The sequence below is a fragment of the Struthio camelus genome, chromosome 6 (genome assembly GCF_040807025.1).
Source record: "Struthio camelus isolate bStrCam1 chromosome 6, bStrCam1.hap1, whole genome shotgun sequence".
Lineage (NCBI taxonomy): Eukaryota > Metazoa > Chordata > Aves > Struthioniformes > Struthionidae > Struthio > Struthio camelus.
The window spans coordinates 2,072,904-2,087,561 of record NC_090947.1 but is presented as its reverse complement, the minus strand read 5'-3'; the positions used below and the strand labels follow the sequence as shown (position 1 = coordinate 2,087,561).

General features: G+C 42.6%; 2 protein-coding genes across 10 annotated transcripts in view; one reads left to right on the top strand and one right to left on the bottom strand.

Moving 5' to 3' along the window:
- Window positions 1–13,408, bottom strand: part of USP40 (ubiquitin specific peptidase 40) — a 38,972-nt gene extending 25,564 nt beyond the window's left edge. For 3 of the 9 annotated variants that reach the window (XR_011141768.1, XM_068947726.1, XM_068947727.1), the window contains exons 1-10: window positions 13,257–13,408; window positions 10,107–10,320; window positions 9,482–9,549; window positions 8,338–8,451; window positions 7,579–7,743; window positions 6,837–6,983; window positions 2,717–2,860; window positions 1,691–1,819; window positions 817–918; window positions 345–452 (exon numbers count right to left, since the gene is read on the bottom strand). Coding sequence is in view for 7 of the 9 variants with exons in the window: in XM_068947726.1 (XP_068803827.1) it covers window positions 345–452; window positions 817–918; window positions 1,691–1,819; window positions 2,717–2,860; window positions 6,837–6,983; window positions 7,579–7,743; window positions 8,338–8,451; window positions 9,482–9,549; window positions 10,107–10,305 (1,176 nt within the window). In the remaining 2 variants the exon portion in view is untranslated. Of the gene's footprint in view, window positions 1–344; window positions 453–816; window positions 919–1,690; window positions 1,820–2,716; window positions 2,861–6,836; window positions 6,984–7,578; window positions 7,744–8,337; window positions 8,452–9,481; window positions 9,550–10,106; window positions 10,423–12,427; window positions 12,580–12,932; window positions 13,189–13,256 lie in introns of those variants that run through there. The other 6 variants (XR_011141767.1, XM_068947722.1, XM_068947724.1 and 3 more) reach the window with 4 other exon arrangements.
- A 1,119-nt stretch (window positions 13,409–14,527) lies between these two features.
- LOC104148574 (UDP-glucuronosyltransferase 1A1) overlaps window positions 14,528–14,658 on the top strand; it is a 36,308-nt gene continuing 36,177 nt past the window's right edge. Inside the window, exon 1 of the mRNA XM_009681811.2 lies at window positions 14,528–14,626. The gene's annotated coding sequence lies outside the window, so the exon portion shown is untranslated. The remainder of the gene's footprint in view (window positions 14,627–14,658) is intronic.

Sequence of the window (14,658 nt, the reverse complement as noted above, 5' to 3'; positions counted from 1 at the left end):
CATCCACGGACAAAAATAAAACAAAGTTTGGTCAGTAAAGTTAATTCTTTCTTAGGCCAAACATTGTGGCCGGAAAAAAAAGATACTAGCTTTCAGGCATATAACCCCTTGAGAATCTTTTCCCTGTTTCCCAATCTGTACCTTTCGGCCTAATGAAAAATACTAATTTATGTTACAAACCTTGCCCCTCTTATATATGTAGTATCTTGCTAGTCAAACTGTCAGTGTTTTCAGTTACCATCCTACCAACTATTTTCTAGGGATACAAATACAAAGTTATCTTAGTAATAAAAACAAACTAATCTCCTTGTGATAGAAGAAAAACTAACGTACAGGTAGATTACCTTTCGTAACGCCCCGTATTGTTTTCGGTATTTCTTGTTCCAAGACATCCCTGTTTTCTCCAACAACTTCTGCCCTAATTGATCCACAGGCATTTGTTTAGATTCTTCCTATAGAGACAGAGAAATTAAAAACTAGGATAATAAAGAGGAAGGCTACATATGTCAAGAGATCAACTGCAAAGAACCCAACTCTGAAGTGTATAAAATACTCCGGTTTGTTAATACGCCAATTTAACATCACCTTTTGCAACAGCTTAGCTGAGCAACTTCAGAAATACTCAAAAAATGGCCATTAGTGGTATGAACGAGACATTTTAAGTATTAAAGTACACTTAAGTTACGACTTTTATTTGCTTCAAAGAAGTCCAGAAGAATTCTGTACTCTTAGGCTGCCCACTCCTTCATACTTCAACCCCTTCTTCTAGGTTCACTAACATCAAAATCAAAGCAATAAACTCTTTACATACCATACCTCTGATAAAATCCCTTTCAACACTGCCAGTGGATTTTCTATTTCTTTAGTATTTTCTGTATCTCTTAAAACTTTATCTTCGATTATATTACCCTCTTCTTCCTGTATAAGAAAAATAGTAGTATTCTCAAATACTGTTGTTTCAAATACAACTAGCGGTATTCTGTTACAGTCTGCTCTAACATTAGCACGTGCAATTAAGAAACGTGAAGAAAATCCTCAAAACAAATTTGTACAGCAAGCTGTGCATAACATTTCATGCAGGTGCTCCCTGCAGCCTCTTCAAGTGAGTATTTGGAGGTGAGCTATAAGCACCTGGTTCATCATACGACACACAACACGTGACCAAGATTCTCTCACCTTTTTCCATGAAAGAGTTCAAGCAGCTTGCGGCCAGATGACCGGAGTGCCTGCACTCCCACTGTCTGACTCTTTGTACATCTGTCATACGTTAGTGGAGAATACCCCTCCAGTACGGTTACATGACAGAGAAGAGCTGCCTGACCACTGCGAGGATGTGTGCGGCAGAAAGCTGGCTGCCGAACAGACAAGTTTGACTGATAAGCTGCCTCTACTGCCCACTACAGGCGGAATATCGTCATAAAGAATATCTATATCAATTTCCTCTAGCAGAAAAGGCATTTATTTTATTTACAAACAGCTAATTTGCGTCATCCATGACAATGACTACGTTAGTCTCGAGCAAAGATATCATATCGTATGGGAAAAAAAAGAGAGCCCAATAACGCGAGCTAGTTGACCAGACTGGCAAGCTAAAATTGCCCACAAAATCTTAATGCTCTCCACAAGTTCTTAATATTTTTTTGAAAAAATGAGATACATCATGCAAGAAGAATAAGCTTATAGGACTTACTTGCAATTGCCAGTTCCCTAATTCATCCACATCTCTGATATAAACATGATAGTGTCCTCCATAGCAGCCACCTTTGTGTATAATAACAGAGAAGAGCTCATACATATACTCTGAATCATCCAATTCGGTCTTTAAAAAACAACAAAAAAAGGAGATTAGTATAAATCAGTAAGTCTTCCACACAATTTCACGCCAACAGCATAGCTTCTGATACTTCTCTGTGTGCGTCTGCATGTGGGGAGACTAAAGAGGGAACACTAGCATGGACCAAAAGCAAAGTGTGGATAAAGCCATATGCTTATTAAGCAGCTTTTTAAGTATGATTTTGATCAACGCTGGAAATTCATATATTTCAAAATAACAAAATTTTACTCAACTAATAGAATAGCCCGACCTGTGTTCATAACCATCTTATTTTGCTTAAAAGAGTAGAGAAAACAACAACATATTTACACAAATCACCTGAAAAAAGGCTTCCACACATGCAAACACTGAGAGATTTACAAGCTTGCATTGGAACATTTCGATAAGAAAAATTCCCTTTTCAATAACAGGGTCTATTAAGTATATTCTTTTATGTACTTTAAGGACCACAATCGGCATCAGGCAATGGTCTAGCTCAGTTAATAATAAAAATATACGTACAGGAACGCAAAGACAGAGTCCTAAAAAAAGTGAAATAGCTGCAGGCATATATAATATACACAGCTAAATTTACGTATGGTATGACAAATTTAATTTCAACTTTCAGAGGGCAGATCTTTCTTTCAAGCAAACGCCAGATTAAGTTTTACGTCATTATTGTCCTCTCCCGCCTTGTACAGCAAGGAGGCATTTGCAACTCTGTTAAAAAGCAATCTTTTGGAAACATTCTGGAAAAAACACAGGAATTGGGAACAGAAAAGAACCCCAGATCTTTGTCCCATACCTTGCTTGGACAAAACGCAAAATGAAAGATAGCCTGTCCTTGAGGTAGCTGTTCTTTGCCAAGTATATAGGTACTTTAAAAAACATAGCAGTACAAACCTGCTCACAAAAAGGCCTCAGATTTATCTGGATAGGGAACGTGTAGCAACTAGTTTCCTTGTATCGTTCACGCTTCTCAAAGTCAAAATTAAATCTCAGGAGAGAAATGGTGAGAAAGGGAGGCAACTTACGTAGCTTAGCAGACTGTAAAATTATAAAAAAAAAAAAGTTATAAGCACATACTTATAAAGAATAGCGTTTCCCACCACTCTATGGTCAAATCTCATAAGGTATTTTCTACAAAAGCTTTGTTATAACCAGGCAGTCACAACTGAAAACGCCTTTTTTAAATCTCAATTCCCCTATCGACTAGCCTTCCTAAAAGCAATCAAGCTCCTTCCTCGAATGGTGATCACTAGTCTCATACTTTATCCTTCTACAGGAAAGGAAGATAGACATCGCCACAACTCCAGTCAGCAATTACGTTTCTTTGCCCCGCATATTCTTTGTGAGAGCATTTTCTTGAATTTTATACTATGAAGCCACTGCCTTCATATCTCTGGGGCTACATTTACCCACAGTCAGGCTATGCAGCATTTTCACAGCAACTTTGCTCTTGGCCCCTTGCACAGCATCTGCCATCATCAGTCCTGCACAGATCCTGGGAACCCCACTATACAGTACATAAACTCAACCCCTGCCGAATGGCACATGCTACAGGAGGACAGCAACCCAGCTTCACGGTGGCTTCACCATTCCTAGATAAACAGTGGGGCACTCAAATCAGCAGCTGGGATTGGCCACCCTGAAGCAACCAGAGAAGAATAGCTATGAATGAAGCTCAACCTACCAACTTTACAGCCAAAGCGCTTGCTCCTGCTGCGAGCAGGAGACCTCACGGAGGCCATTTCCTCTACCGCCCCTCCTGGCCCTCCCTTCCAGGCACAGCACTGTATTCTACCAGACGTTTGTTCCAGGGCCCTTTAGGAGCCTTACAGTTCCTTGGGGTTGTGTGACACCATCAAGTGCAGGTCAGGACTCATATAGGGATTGTGGTTTCAAATGCAGAGGTCTGAAATGATCTTATCTGTGATATAACTAGGTCTGACAGCTGTATACTGCCCAGAAAAGAGATCACTCCCACATTTATTTTGCAGCAGGCTGTTCAACAATAGGCTATTGGGCTGCTTCAGAATATAACAGAAATGCTCTGAAGAATGTCATCAGACTACATCGCAGTGGCATCTTAACACCTTCCAGGTGGCTTGAAGAAAAGGGTCTTGACTAAGGTTTGTGAGTGATGATAAATGAGCGAGATGTCATGCCTGACTGGGAAGAGTTGGCATATCCCGGAAGAACTGCAGACAGCCAGAGAATATCTAAGCAAGGGTTGAAGTCCCTCTCATTTATGGGAGGGATGACCTTCAAGGGAAGAAAGCCAACATAATCTAATAATTCATTAAGGTAGGCTACACATTGAGATGTAACAACTTGGTGTGTGCACACAACACGAACGTTATTGCACAGTGAAAGCAGCTATTCTCTCAACGTCAGAGTAGATTCAGTGCCTGTGCTCTCAGGCCTTTCCAATGTCTTCATCCAACTGTTCATTTGCAGAGCCAGAACAAAGCCTACCATGAATGCATTTATGGTTCAAAAAACTCCTAGAAAGAGGTAGTACATTTGTATCCATTGTGAAGACTACTCTGCAGAGCTTAGTAGCACAGCGGATTTTGCATGTTCTTCAAACTTCAGAGAGATAATCAGTGTGATTTTAATTTGATAAAGTTATTGAACATGAGATTTTTTTCAAATACTAGTTTCTTCAAAAGCCAGGACAAATGAAGGCAGAAAAAAAAAAAAATCACATTCAAAGTTCCATAGAATGCTAGAGGGAGGGAATCGCATGTACAGATACGGGCCAGCTTGATAACAGATGACCTTTCTCTTTGAAAGAAGCCAGGTGTGCATAGATGTATGCACTGTTGCACAACTTTCTTCCTAAAGCTGCAACCAACCCTGGAGCGAACCAGCTTGCGCCTCACTTGCTGTTGGAATTGACGGTTACGGCAATCATGCTGTGCTGTGATCACGCACATCGCGCATGTGGGATCACTGAGCCAAAGGTAGCAGTCACGCTGTCATAAATTCCCTCCTTCCTGCTGCAGCCCTAAAGCACAGCCCCTCTCACTTGAGGTTGTCCTCTCCCTGGCCTTCTCCAGTTATGTGACTTCTCACTCAAGTTCAAGGTTCCCACTGCCGTACTGCGTGGATGACCAAGTTTGAGAGGTAAGCAAACCTCTCTCTTATTTTGCGCTCCCTTGAACCCAGCAAAGTTTAACTCATAAACAAACTCTTGCCAGACAACCAAGCCAACTGAGACACTGGCAAGCGCTCGTGACCTCTTCCAAGGTACTGATAAACCCGATGTGCCCTGAGCTTGCCTTTTCACCGTCTCCCTTCCACACGGCCAGACTTGGACTACGCTCATCCTGATTTTGAAGGGGCAATGCAGAATGGTGTCAGCTACAGATCTGGCCTCCGCTTAGAGGAGATAAACAGCTCCAGCCTCCATGACGTCTCCTTCAAGTAGAAACAAGCACTTGGTCTACAACGGTTGGAGGCTGAGCTTCATTTATAGCTACTCTTTTTTTTTTTTTTTTCTCCCCCGGATTGCTTCAGTGAGGCCTCTATCCCCAGTGCTGTCCCCGAGTGATTTGCGTCACTCACGGAGCTGGGTTGCTCTCCTCCCGTAGTGCCCGCCGTTCAGCAGGAGTCGAGAGCGTGCGCTTGAATTTGGCCTCATTGGGAATGGCCCTGTGGCCATTCAGTACGCAAGAGAACGCTGTTGTGGAGTTGGCAGAACATTTCACTGGCACCGTATGTTAACGGCTGCCTGTCTCTCCCCCCCTTAACAGAAAAGGGTTGGAGTAAGAAGGAGGAAAAAAAAAAAACCTTTGCATCAACAATTTTTAATATCAAGAATTAGCACAGAAGAAAGCCAAACAGTATTCTGTATCACTCTGGAAAAATGGAATTCAAAGCTATTTTTACCTACAACTGTGGTGCAGCTTTTACCAGACCGCGTTTCCTTGGCCCTAGCCAAGGAGACGGATAACCAGACATATCGCAAGCAAAGCCTTAACAAATCTGATTAACGTGTTGGGGAAACCGCTCCAAACCACTGCAAATCAACAGACCGGGACAAGCAGGCAGCACAAGCATAACGTCGGCTGCACCAGCAGACAGGCTGTCTGTAACCACAGGTACCAACCAGGCCACCATTTAAAAAAGCAGCTCAAGGTCATGGGCACAACTCTCCCGGAGGATCCCCATGTCAACAAGCGTCTGAAGCGTGAATCAAGCCTGGCGGCTTTAGCAACAGCGCTGGGCCACGCATCCCTGGGACTGAAACAGAAGTGCCAGGGAGGCGTGACTTCACGCTTCCCTCACTCTTACAGCTTTCCCAAGGTACTCGGGGGTCGAGGCCGGAACCCGGGCCAGTCGGAGGAGTCTGCATGTTCCTGCACTCCCCAGGACCACTCGCAACAGACAGCACAGGCTTCGCATCTACAGGTCTGTCTCAGTCAAGCCCTGAACAAGTCCAATGACTCAGCAAAGGAAAAGGTCATTACATTGTGGGCTTTCAGGTAATTAAGAAAAACAATCCCTGCCATAGCTGAGCACAGATCAAAACAGTAAATCATTACCTAGAAGACAAACAGGACAAAGCAGGACAGCTCAGTAGATAAATCGCTAGGCTTCCTTCAAAAGCATCTTCTAGCTTCGGGCTGAAGGAGAAGACTTTTTCACATTCAGTATTCTGACCACAGGAAAATGACTTTTTGGCTTTGCTCTCAGCTTGCTGCCTGGATTTTTCTCCTTCTCATTCCTGGCCTTTCAGATGGAGGGAAACTCCTGGTGGTGCCCATGGATGGGAGCCACCGGCTTAGCACGTGGCAAGCAGCGGAGACGCTCACCCAGAGAGGACATCAAGCGGCGGCGGTGTTTATACCAGAAGTAAGCTGGCAGATGGGCAGTTTTTGGCACCCTTTTATTATATGTCATGTGATTACAGATACAGATTTTCTCATTTTGGAGGTAGAGAGCGGACATATAAACATAAGCTGAGTTCCTAACTGTTACCGAACTGAATACTGGGAATCACCGAACGCATTACCTTTGAGGCTTCAACGAGTTTATCACAGGCTCCACATCGATACAAGTTATCATTTTCAAAGTATTCTTCTTCCACATACATGTTCCACAGGGCCTCTTCCAAGCCAGCTACACCTTTTACAGCCACTGTTAAGTCTAAGAAATCTTCCTATGCAGAAGTACAACAACACATAAGTAATGTGAGGTGTAAGTTTATAGTACATTAGAAAGACACTGATCCCATTAACTGCAGATGCGAGCATTCATTTTGCTTTCGCTGCTGACATGCCAAAACATATATCCACAGAATAGGAATTAAATCATTTCAATTTTTCTTTTTAATTAGAAAGAGCAGGGGAAAAAAAAGGCGAAAAGATATGTTTTACTGTTGTTGCCTCATTGCTCATCTCTGAGAAATACATCTACTAAAGGCAGCGCTTGGCAACTCAGAAGATGCAATAATGCTTTCTGCTCCACCCATGAGTCACATCACACATCCAAATGTAGGTGGTTTAGAAAATGCCAGCCAAGATTTGCCAACAAAATCATGCATAATTTCCACATTTTTATAAGCCTGCACTGCTCTACCAATATATGCTACTTACCTTCAACAGATCCTCAGTGACATGCAAAGAGATGTAGTTTTTTCATAGGACTTAAAGAACAAATAAACAAAAAATACCCTCTACTTTTAAAGTAGTAGAAAATATCTTCAACAAGCTGAACAGGTTCTGGTAGGGGAAAAAAAATAGAAGTGGCTTTACCTGTCTCTCACTGACATTCTTGCATTCTTTACAAACAATCTGGTTGACAACAATCCCATGGTACAATCGATTAATAATGTCATGACCTGAAGTCCCAACAAGGGAAGTTTCCAGAGCACTGAACAGAATCCGATTCAATTCCTGCACATCATGCTGCCTCATTTCCTGCATGATAAAAAGCAAACTTGAAGAAAAAGAAGTGACATCTGCTTTGCTTATTGTTCTGCCTAACCACTTAAAGATATACGGTAAGCGTGGCAAAGAGAGCTGCCTCAATGGTTACCAAGTAATTACTATCTTTAGAGATATTTACTATTGTTTGTTCCCAAGTATTTTCTATTTGGAGACACCCTTTACTATTATTTGTCATTCTTAATTTAGTTATGCTTCTTCTGCTACAAGTACACAAAATGTACTCCCATTAAGCCCTAACATGAGTTACACAGGTCACTTTAAGTAATAATCTAATTATTTAAAGGATGAGAGCCCTAAAAACTGTTGGAAAGGTGTTCCTGCAAAAAAATAAAGGAAAAGCTACTGAAACCATATCTAGAAGAACACCTTTTCTCTGTGCTCACTGGAAACAGTTGGCATGTACTTCATGTGAAGATGTAAACCAAGCAGTACTGGTTGGCCCAATTAAAAACTACCTCCACAACTCAAACTATAGTAAGACTTTTTTAAAGTGACAGACTTTAAACTTTCCTGAAAGGAGAAAATATTTTTATCAATGATGGGGTCGGAGATGGGGATTTGTACCTCATTACTATTCCATCCAAAGCTCTCAGTAAGGTCTGTTGTAGATGCTGCCTGCTGGTCTAAGAGCAGAAGCTGAGCAAATAACCGTTGAAGCTGTAATGGAATTATTCGAACCTAAGTGTAAAAAAGAAAAAAAAACAAAAAAAACAAAACCAAAATACACCCATCAGATCAGAAAGATGCATTAAACCAATCATTTAAATAAAATGAAATGCAATTTAGTACAGAAATTATAATAAATGACCACTGTCTATGGCTCCCATAATATAGTTTAATCAACTGCCAGCTGTATAAAACAGCATTCAAACTTGGTTCCCAAAATCCATGTCTCAGCTGGTTAGCTAAATATAGTCAAAGAATGTAAGTTTTGTGATAAAGTAAAACTGTATGGACTAAAATTAAACCACCACCATAGTGTAAAAGGACAATTTTTTTTTATATTTTTTAACAATGCTAAACTCTAAGAACTCACCCACAAGACATTAAAACTTACAGACTTGCTCCCTGTTCAGGAAAGGATTAGGTGGTGGGGTGGGAGAAGATGGGAAGAAGAAGGGTTAATGTCAATGAGCTCAATGAGCTGCCTATTTTTATCTTTGATTTTCACAGAAAAACTATTTCCCAAGCAGCCAATTGTGTCACTTCAGTCCAAAAGCTAAAGAATGAAATTCTGTGGTCAACATGAGTAAGCACTTTTTAAACAAAGATTAAATTCCAATCCCGTGATACCTTGAGCGTGAGTGGGCTGCTAAACCTTCAAAGAGCCTCAGTGCAGGAAACCGGGCTGCACACATATTTAGTGTTTTTACCGATAACAAATAAGCCATAGTGCTATAGCTTTGATTACAGCAGAGAAAATCTAGAAAAGCACCGTACAGACTTTGGGTTTGTTCCTACTCCATGTGAAGTCAAAAGGACTTCGGCTATCAAATTCAGCAGAAATAGGCTCAACATCTGACTTTTACAGCAAAAGCTATGGCACTGAAAGCTTATATCTGTGTGCAAAATGGAGCATCCGCTAAACAAACTTTCTCTCAATATAAATGTCAGATTTTCAATCTCATGAGAAATTTCATGTGAAGTAAAACAACAGTCTTCTGAATCAACACACAGCAGTGATCAATTAAAAAAAAAATTTAAACACCTTTGCATCTGGTTTACCAGTATCATCCAGAGTCCCAAGTTCCTCAGGTCCTAGAGAGAACAGCGCCTCTGTAATTAAAATGAAAAATGCCTTTTTAAAAAAAAAAAAAATCTTTTAAGGTCTTCTCTTTAATGATTTATTTTACTGTAGCAGTCACACATGCCTTATTTTTTTTTTTATTTTTTTTTTACAAACTAAGTTATTAAATAAATGATGTTAAGAAACATTGTGCCATATAACTGGTTCAGGCTAAACAATGAAGTATAAATATGCATCAAGGCTTTTATATAGCAAATATTTACTTTTTCAGGAATTTTAACGATTGCATTTAAAAATGAATGCCACATTATGGACAGTAATAACCTCTCCTATTTACACAAGCATTAGCCTGTATACCTGTAAGAAAATTAAAATGTTTACAATACTTACACTTTGTGCAGAAGCGACAAAAGTAATTTTACAGACCAATACTTTTGTATATTCTATACTTATTTCAAGTGAATTGAGGTAAACTGCCCAGGAAAAGGGTGTGTATTTGCAGTGTTTTTTAATAAATAACTAGCAATGCAAGTCACTGGACAATATCAGTTCCAATATTACTTTAAGAAGTTTTTGAATACAGTACCTCTAAATTCAGGTGTGAAAAGCAGAGTCTGTAAAAGGGAATTGAGGTAGCAGGTCCCACCCTGATTTTTGATGCCACTTAGGTTGGTGAACTCCCTGGGAGCTGGAGGCTCGGTATCTTTGTGCTTTGACTTCGTCCCTTTTCCACATTGATTATTTGAAATAAAGGAAAAATCCTCTTCAAATAAGTCCCCAAACATTGTGAAGACAAAGTCCTTTAAAAATACAAAATAATCCATTACTACAAAAAATGCAATTGGATCTGCCTTCAAGAAAAACTTGAAAGATAATTCTTCATTCATCGCAACAAGGTTTTCTTATATCTTGTCTAATTCTACTCTGTTCCTTCAAATAATGAACGTACAGAAGGATGCACCAATGTAACAAAAAAGCTGAGTTAAAACTGATGTTGTCTTAGTGCAGGTCAGAATAAAAACCTTTAACTAGAACCACGTACATCACATTTCAATTTTGTGTGCATCAGCAAACACATATATACCAAAATAAACAGGTCCTTCTAAAAATTTGCAATTAACTAAAGCTCAGGTTGCCCACTTCCCTGCAGGAAAGTTATTTAAGAAGGCCCCAAAAACTGATCAGGATGCCCATGCTGTGTCTGAACAAATTCATGTGCTCCAATAACCTGTCTCTAGTATTGGCCAATTCAGACAGGTACAGCTTAAGAAACGGGCAAAACTACAGTGCTATTTTATCAAAGTATTCTCTTTGCTTCCAGATGTTCGAGAGGCAGAAACCTAATGGCTACAAAGTGATCCTTCTTCCATGATTTTTTTTTCAGTCCTTTTTGGAAGCCATGTGATCTTTTACCAGTTAGTTCCCTTTTGTTTTTCAGGGCTTACTACCTGATAATTTCATTTGCTATTCCATAGTTTGTGTATTAGAAATGAATAATCAATAAATTACACTGAAACAGTGAGTAATCACCTATTTTCCAAATGCAATTTTATAGATCTTAATCACATTCCAGTCATTTTTTTTCCAAGACAAAAGACTCACCATTGATGTATCCATTCCTACAACTGCAACTGCATTGTCTGATTATCCTTAATCAACTTTACCTTCTCCGAACCCCCTTAAATTTCTCCCCCCCTTTTCTGAGATGAGGGCCACATCTGCATAAAATGTTCAAGATGTACACAAACCACAGACTAATACCACTAAATAATGTTCTGTTTTATTCACTTTTTGCACAACTGCTGAGCACAAAATTGCCTTTTTTAACAAAAAATTTCTTACTTTCCCAAATCCATCCCAATATAAACTATATATAGAGTTTACATATACACGTGTGTGTGTGTGTGTATGTAACGCTCTGATCGTCCCTGCCCTATGCTGTGTTCCTTTATACTCACCTACAGTGAATATCCTTTGCTATTGTACCATTCAGCCATTCACTAGCATGAAGCTTTAAAACTTCAGTGCCGGCACTTGCCTTTACTGCAATAAATCAGCTGATTTTACAAGCAAAATTAACCACTTTAGCATTCACTGCTTTTTCCTGATAGTTTATGATATGCTGAAAACACAGGCCCTATCAAAGATGCAAAGAAACTCCCACACGCTCCCCATTATGAAAGCTGACCTCCTGTTTTCTATCTTTTATCTATTTATTTAATTAAGGAAAGACTTTCTCCTTCTCCTGTGTTAGCTTAATTTCTTTAAGAGTCTACAGTGACAAACCCTGTTGAACACCTTTTGAAAATTAAAGTACAGTTGATAGCTCCCACTGAACCCATTGATCGTTCTCCACATATCTCCTAAAACTCTTTTTTTAAAAATAGCATTGCCACATCTGCTATTTATGAAATAGCAAAAATACATTTTAGTCCTTCCCATAGCAGGACAGTTCTTAAGCAAAAAGCTGTGCTATATACTTAGCTACTCTGAGCAATGCAGCAAGGTTCAATCTATTTGATCTCTAACTCTTCTTCACCACTCCGTATGAGGCATATTCTTGTATATACCCCCAGCAACTAAAATTATGCAACTGGAGTTCCTTCTTAATGAAGACAGACGGGAAAAAGATAATTTTGGTCTTTTTGCATTAGGCTTTTCTTCTCTGAATGCAGCTCGTATACCTCGATCACCTACAAAATCTGCTAGGGTAACATCTCACATAATTCAAGATATGATTGGTAGTTTTAGCACCCTTTCCAATCTGTGCCTCGAACTTCATTTATTTTTCAGTTAGGCCTGTTGTCCTTCACATTTAACTATGCAAGGATTATGACCCATTCTTTGTTTCTCATCTGAACGCACAACATCAGGATGCTCCCTCTTGCTCCTAATAAGCTCCCTTACCATGAAAAGATGTTTACTTAAAAGGCAATGACTGTCTTATTGACAGCCCACAGTACCATCCATCACTCTGAAGAAGTACTTGAGCAGGTTAGTCCTAAATCTTCCCTCACTGCTTATTTCAGGATCCTCAAAGCACTGCTGCTAGTAGCTGCCTTCCATTAAAGCAAAAAAAAAAAAAAAAAAAAAAGTGTAAGTTAGAAAGAATCTCTAGAGGTTTCCAGTCCAGCACTCTCTCAAACCAGGGTCAGCTTAGATCACATTGCTTAGGGCTTTGTTCAGCCAAAGCTGAAATAGCTCCAAGAAAGGAGTTCCCTAAACCCCTCTAAACTTCTGCCCCACTGTCTGACCACACTCCAAGTGAAAACATCGTACGTATCTCTAATGGGATCGTCCATGTTGCAACTTGCATCTGGCACCGCTCATCCTATCCCTGTGCACTAGCAAAAAGAATCAGGCTCCGTTTTACCCCACCACTTGGGAGCTGTGGAGAGCAGCAGGGTCCCACCTTCACCTTCCCTTCTGCAGGCCGAACAAACTCGGTTCCCTCAGTCTTTTCCCATCTGCCATGTGCTCCAGCCCCGACCATCTCGGTGGCCTCCACGGGGCTCTCTCCAGTATGCCCGGATCCCTCGTGCCCTGGTGAGCCCCGGACGGGGCTCTTGTGCCAAGACGCGGTCTCACCAGCACCAAAGACAGCAGTCACTGTCCTCGACCTCCTGCTGGCACCCCAGCAAGCACAGCCCCGCCTGCGGCTGGCCCTCGCCGCAGCGCAGGGCCTGGCGGGACCGGCGGAGGACGGTCCCCGTGGCCCCCCCCCCCCCCGACTCACCACTCAGCGCCGGGACACGGAGCCGGGCCGCCGCCCGCCGCCACCGCCTCGCAGCCCCACCACCCCCTCCGCCATGTTTGTTTTGACGTCGCGCAAAGCACGCTGGGAAGCGGAGGCAGCGTGCTACCCTGGGACTACTCCCCCCACAATGCACCGCGCCAAGCCCCGGGGAGGGGCTTTTCGACGCGCATTGCCTGCTGGGAGCGGACACCTCCCCCCAAGGCCTTCTGGGGGCTGTAGTTTCCTGCCCGCCGCGCACGGTGGTCCTTCAAATGGCGGGGGTGAAGCCTCCTCGTCACCTGGGCGGGCCGAGTGTTGCCGTGGAGACCCTGCTGGCACCTCGCCCCCCTCATTGCTTACAGCCCCACGGCGGCCTGGGTGTCCCGGCCTGTGGGGCGGCCCGCAGCGCCCCAGCCCTGGCTGGCCAGCATGAACCCCGCCGCAAGCAGGCGGAGGCCCTGGGGGACATCCTCCGCGTGACACGTCAGCCGTGGCTGCCCAGCCTGCTGCAGCTCACCCGGGCCCTGCTGCCTGAGAAAACTCAGGCGTGCCCGAGGGCGTTTTAACGGGGCGATGCAGGGTGCTGCCAGCTAGGGATGCGGCCTCCGCTTAGAGGCCACAAGGCCATTCCCAATGAGGCCAAATTCAAGCGCACGCTCTCGACTCCTGCTGAACGGCGGGCACTACGGGAGGAGAGCAACCCAGCTCCGTGGTGACCCAAATCACTCAGGACAGCACTGGGGATCGGCCTCACTGCAGCAATCAAAAAAAAAGAGTAGCTATAAATGAAGCTCAGCCTCCAACCGTTGTAGACCAAGTGCTTGCTTCTACTTGAAGGAGACGTCATGGAGGCTGGAGCTGTTTATCCACCGGCCCCTCCTGGTCATCCCCTCCAGGCACAGCACTGTACTCCAATTGAGGTTTGTTCCATGACCACTTAGGAGCCTTCTAGCTCCTTCTCTAGGGTTGGGTGGCCCCATCAGGCATATGCCAGGGCTGTACTAGCATTACAAATTTGAATACCAGATGACCACTAATCAGAGAAGACCAGTTTTCTCTTTGAAAGAAGCCAAGTAGATCAAGTGCATAGATGTTTGAACTGTTGCACAACTTCATTCTTAGAGCTGGAGCAAACCAGCTTGCTGTTGGAATTGACGGTTACGGCAATCATGCTGTGCTGTGATCACGCACATCGCGCATGTGGGATCACTGAGCCAAAGGTAGCAGTCACGCTGTCATAAATTCCCTCCTTCCTGCTGCAGCCCCTCTCACTTGAGGTTGTCCTCTCCCTGGCCTTCTCCAGTTATGTGACTTCTCACTCAAGTTCAAGGTTCCCACTGCCGTACTGCGTGGATGACCAAGTTTGAGAGGTAAGCAAACCTCTCTCTTATTTTGCGCTCCC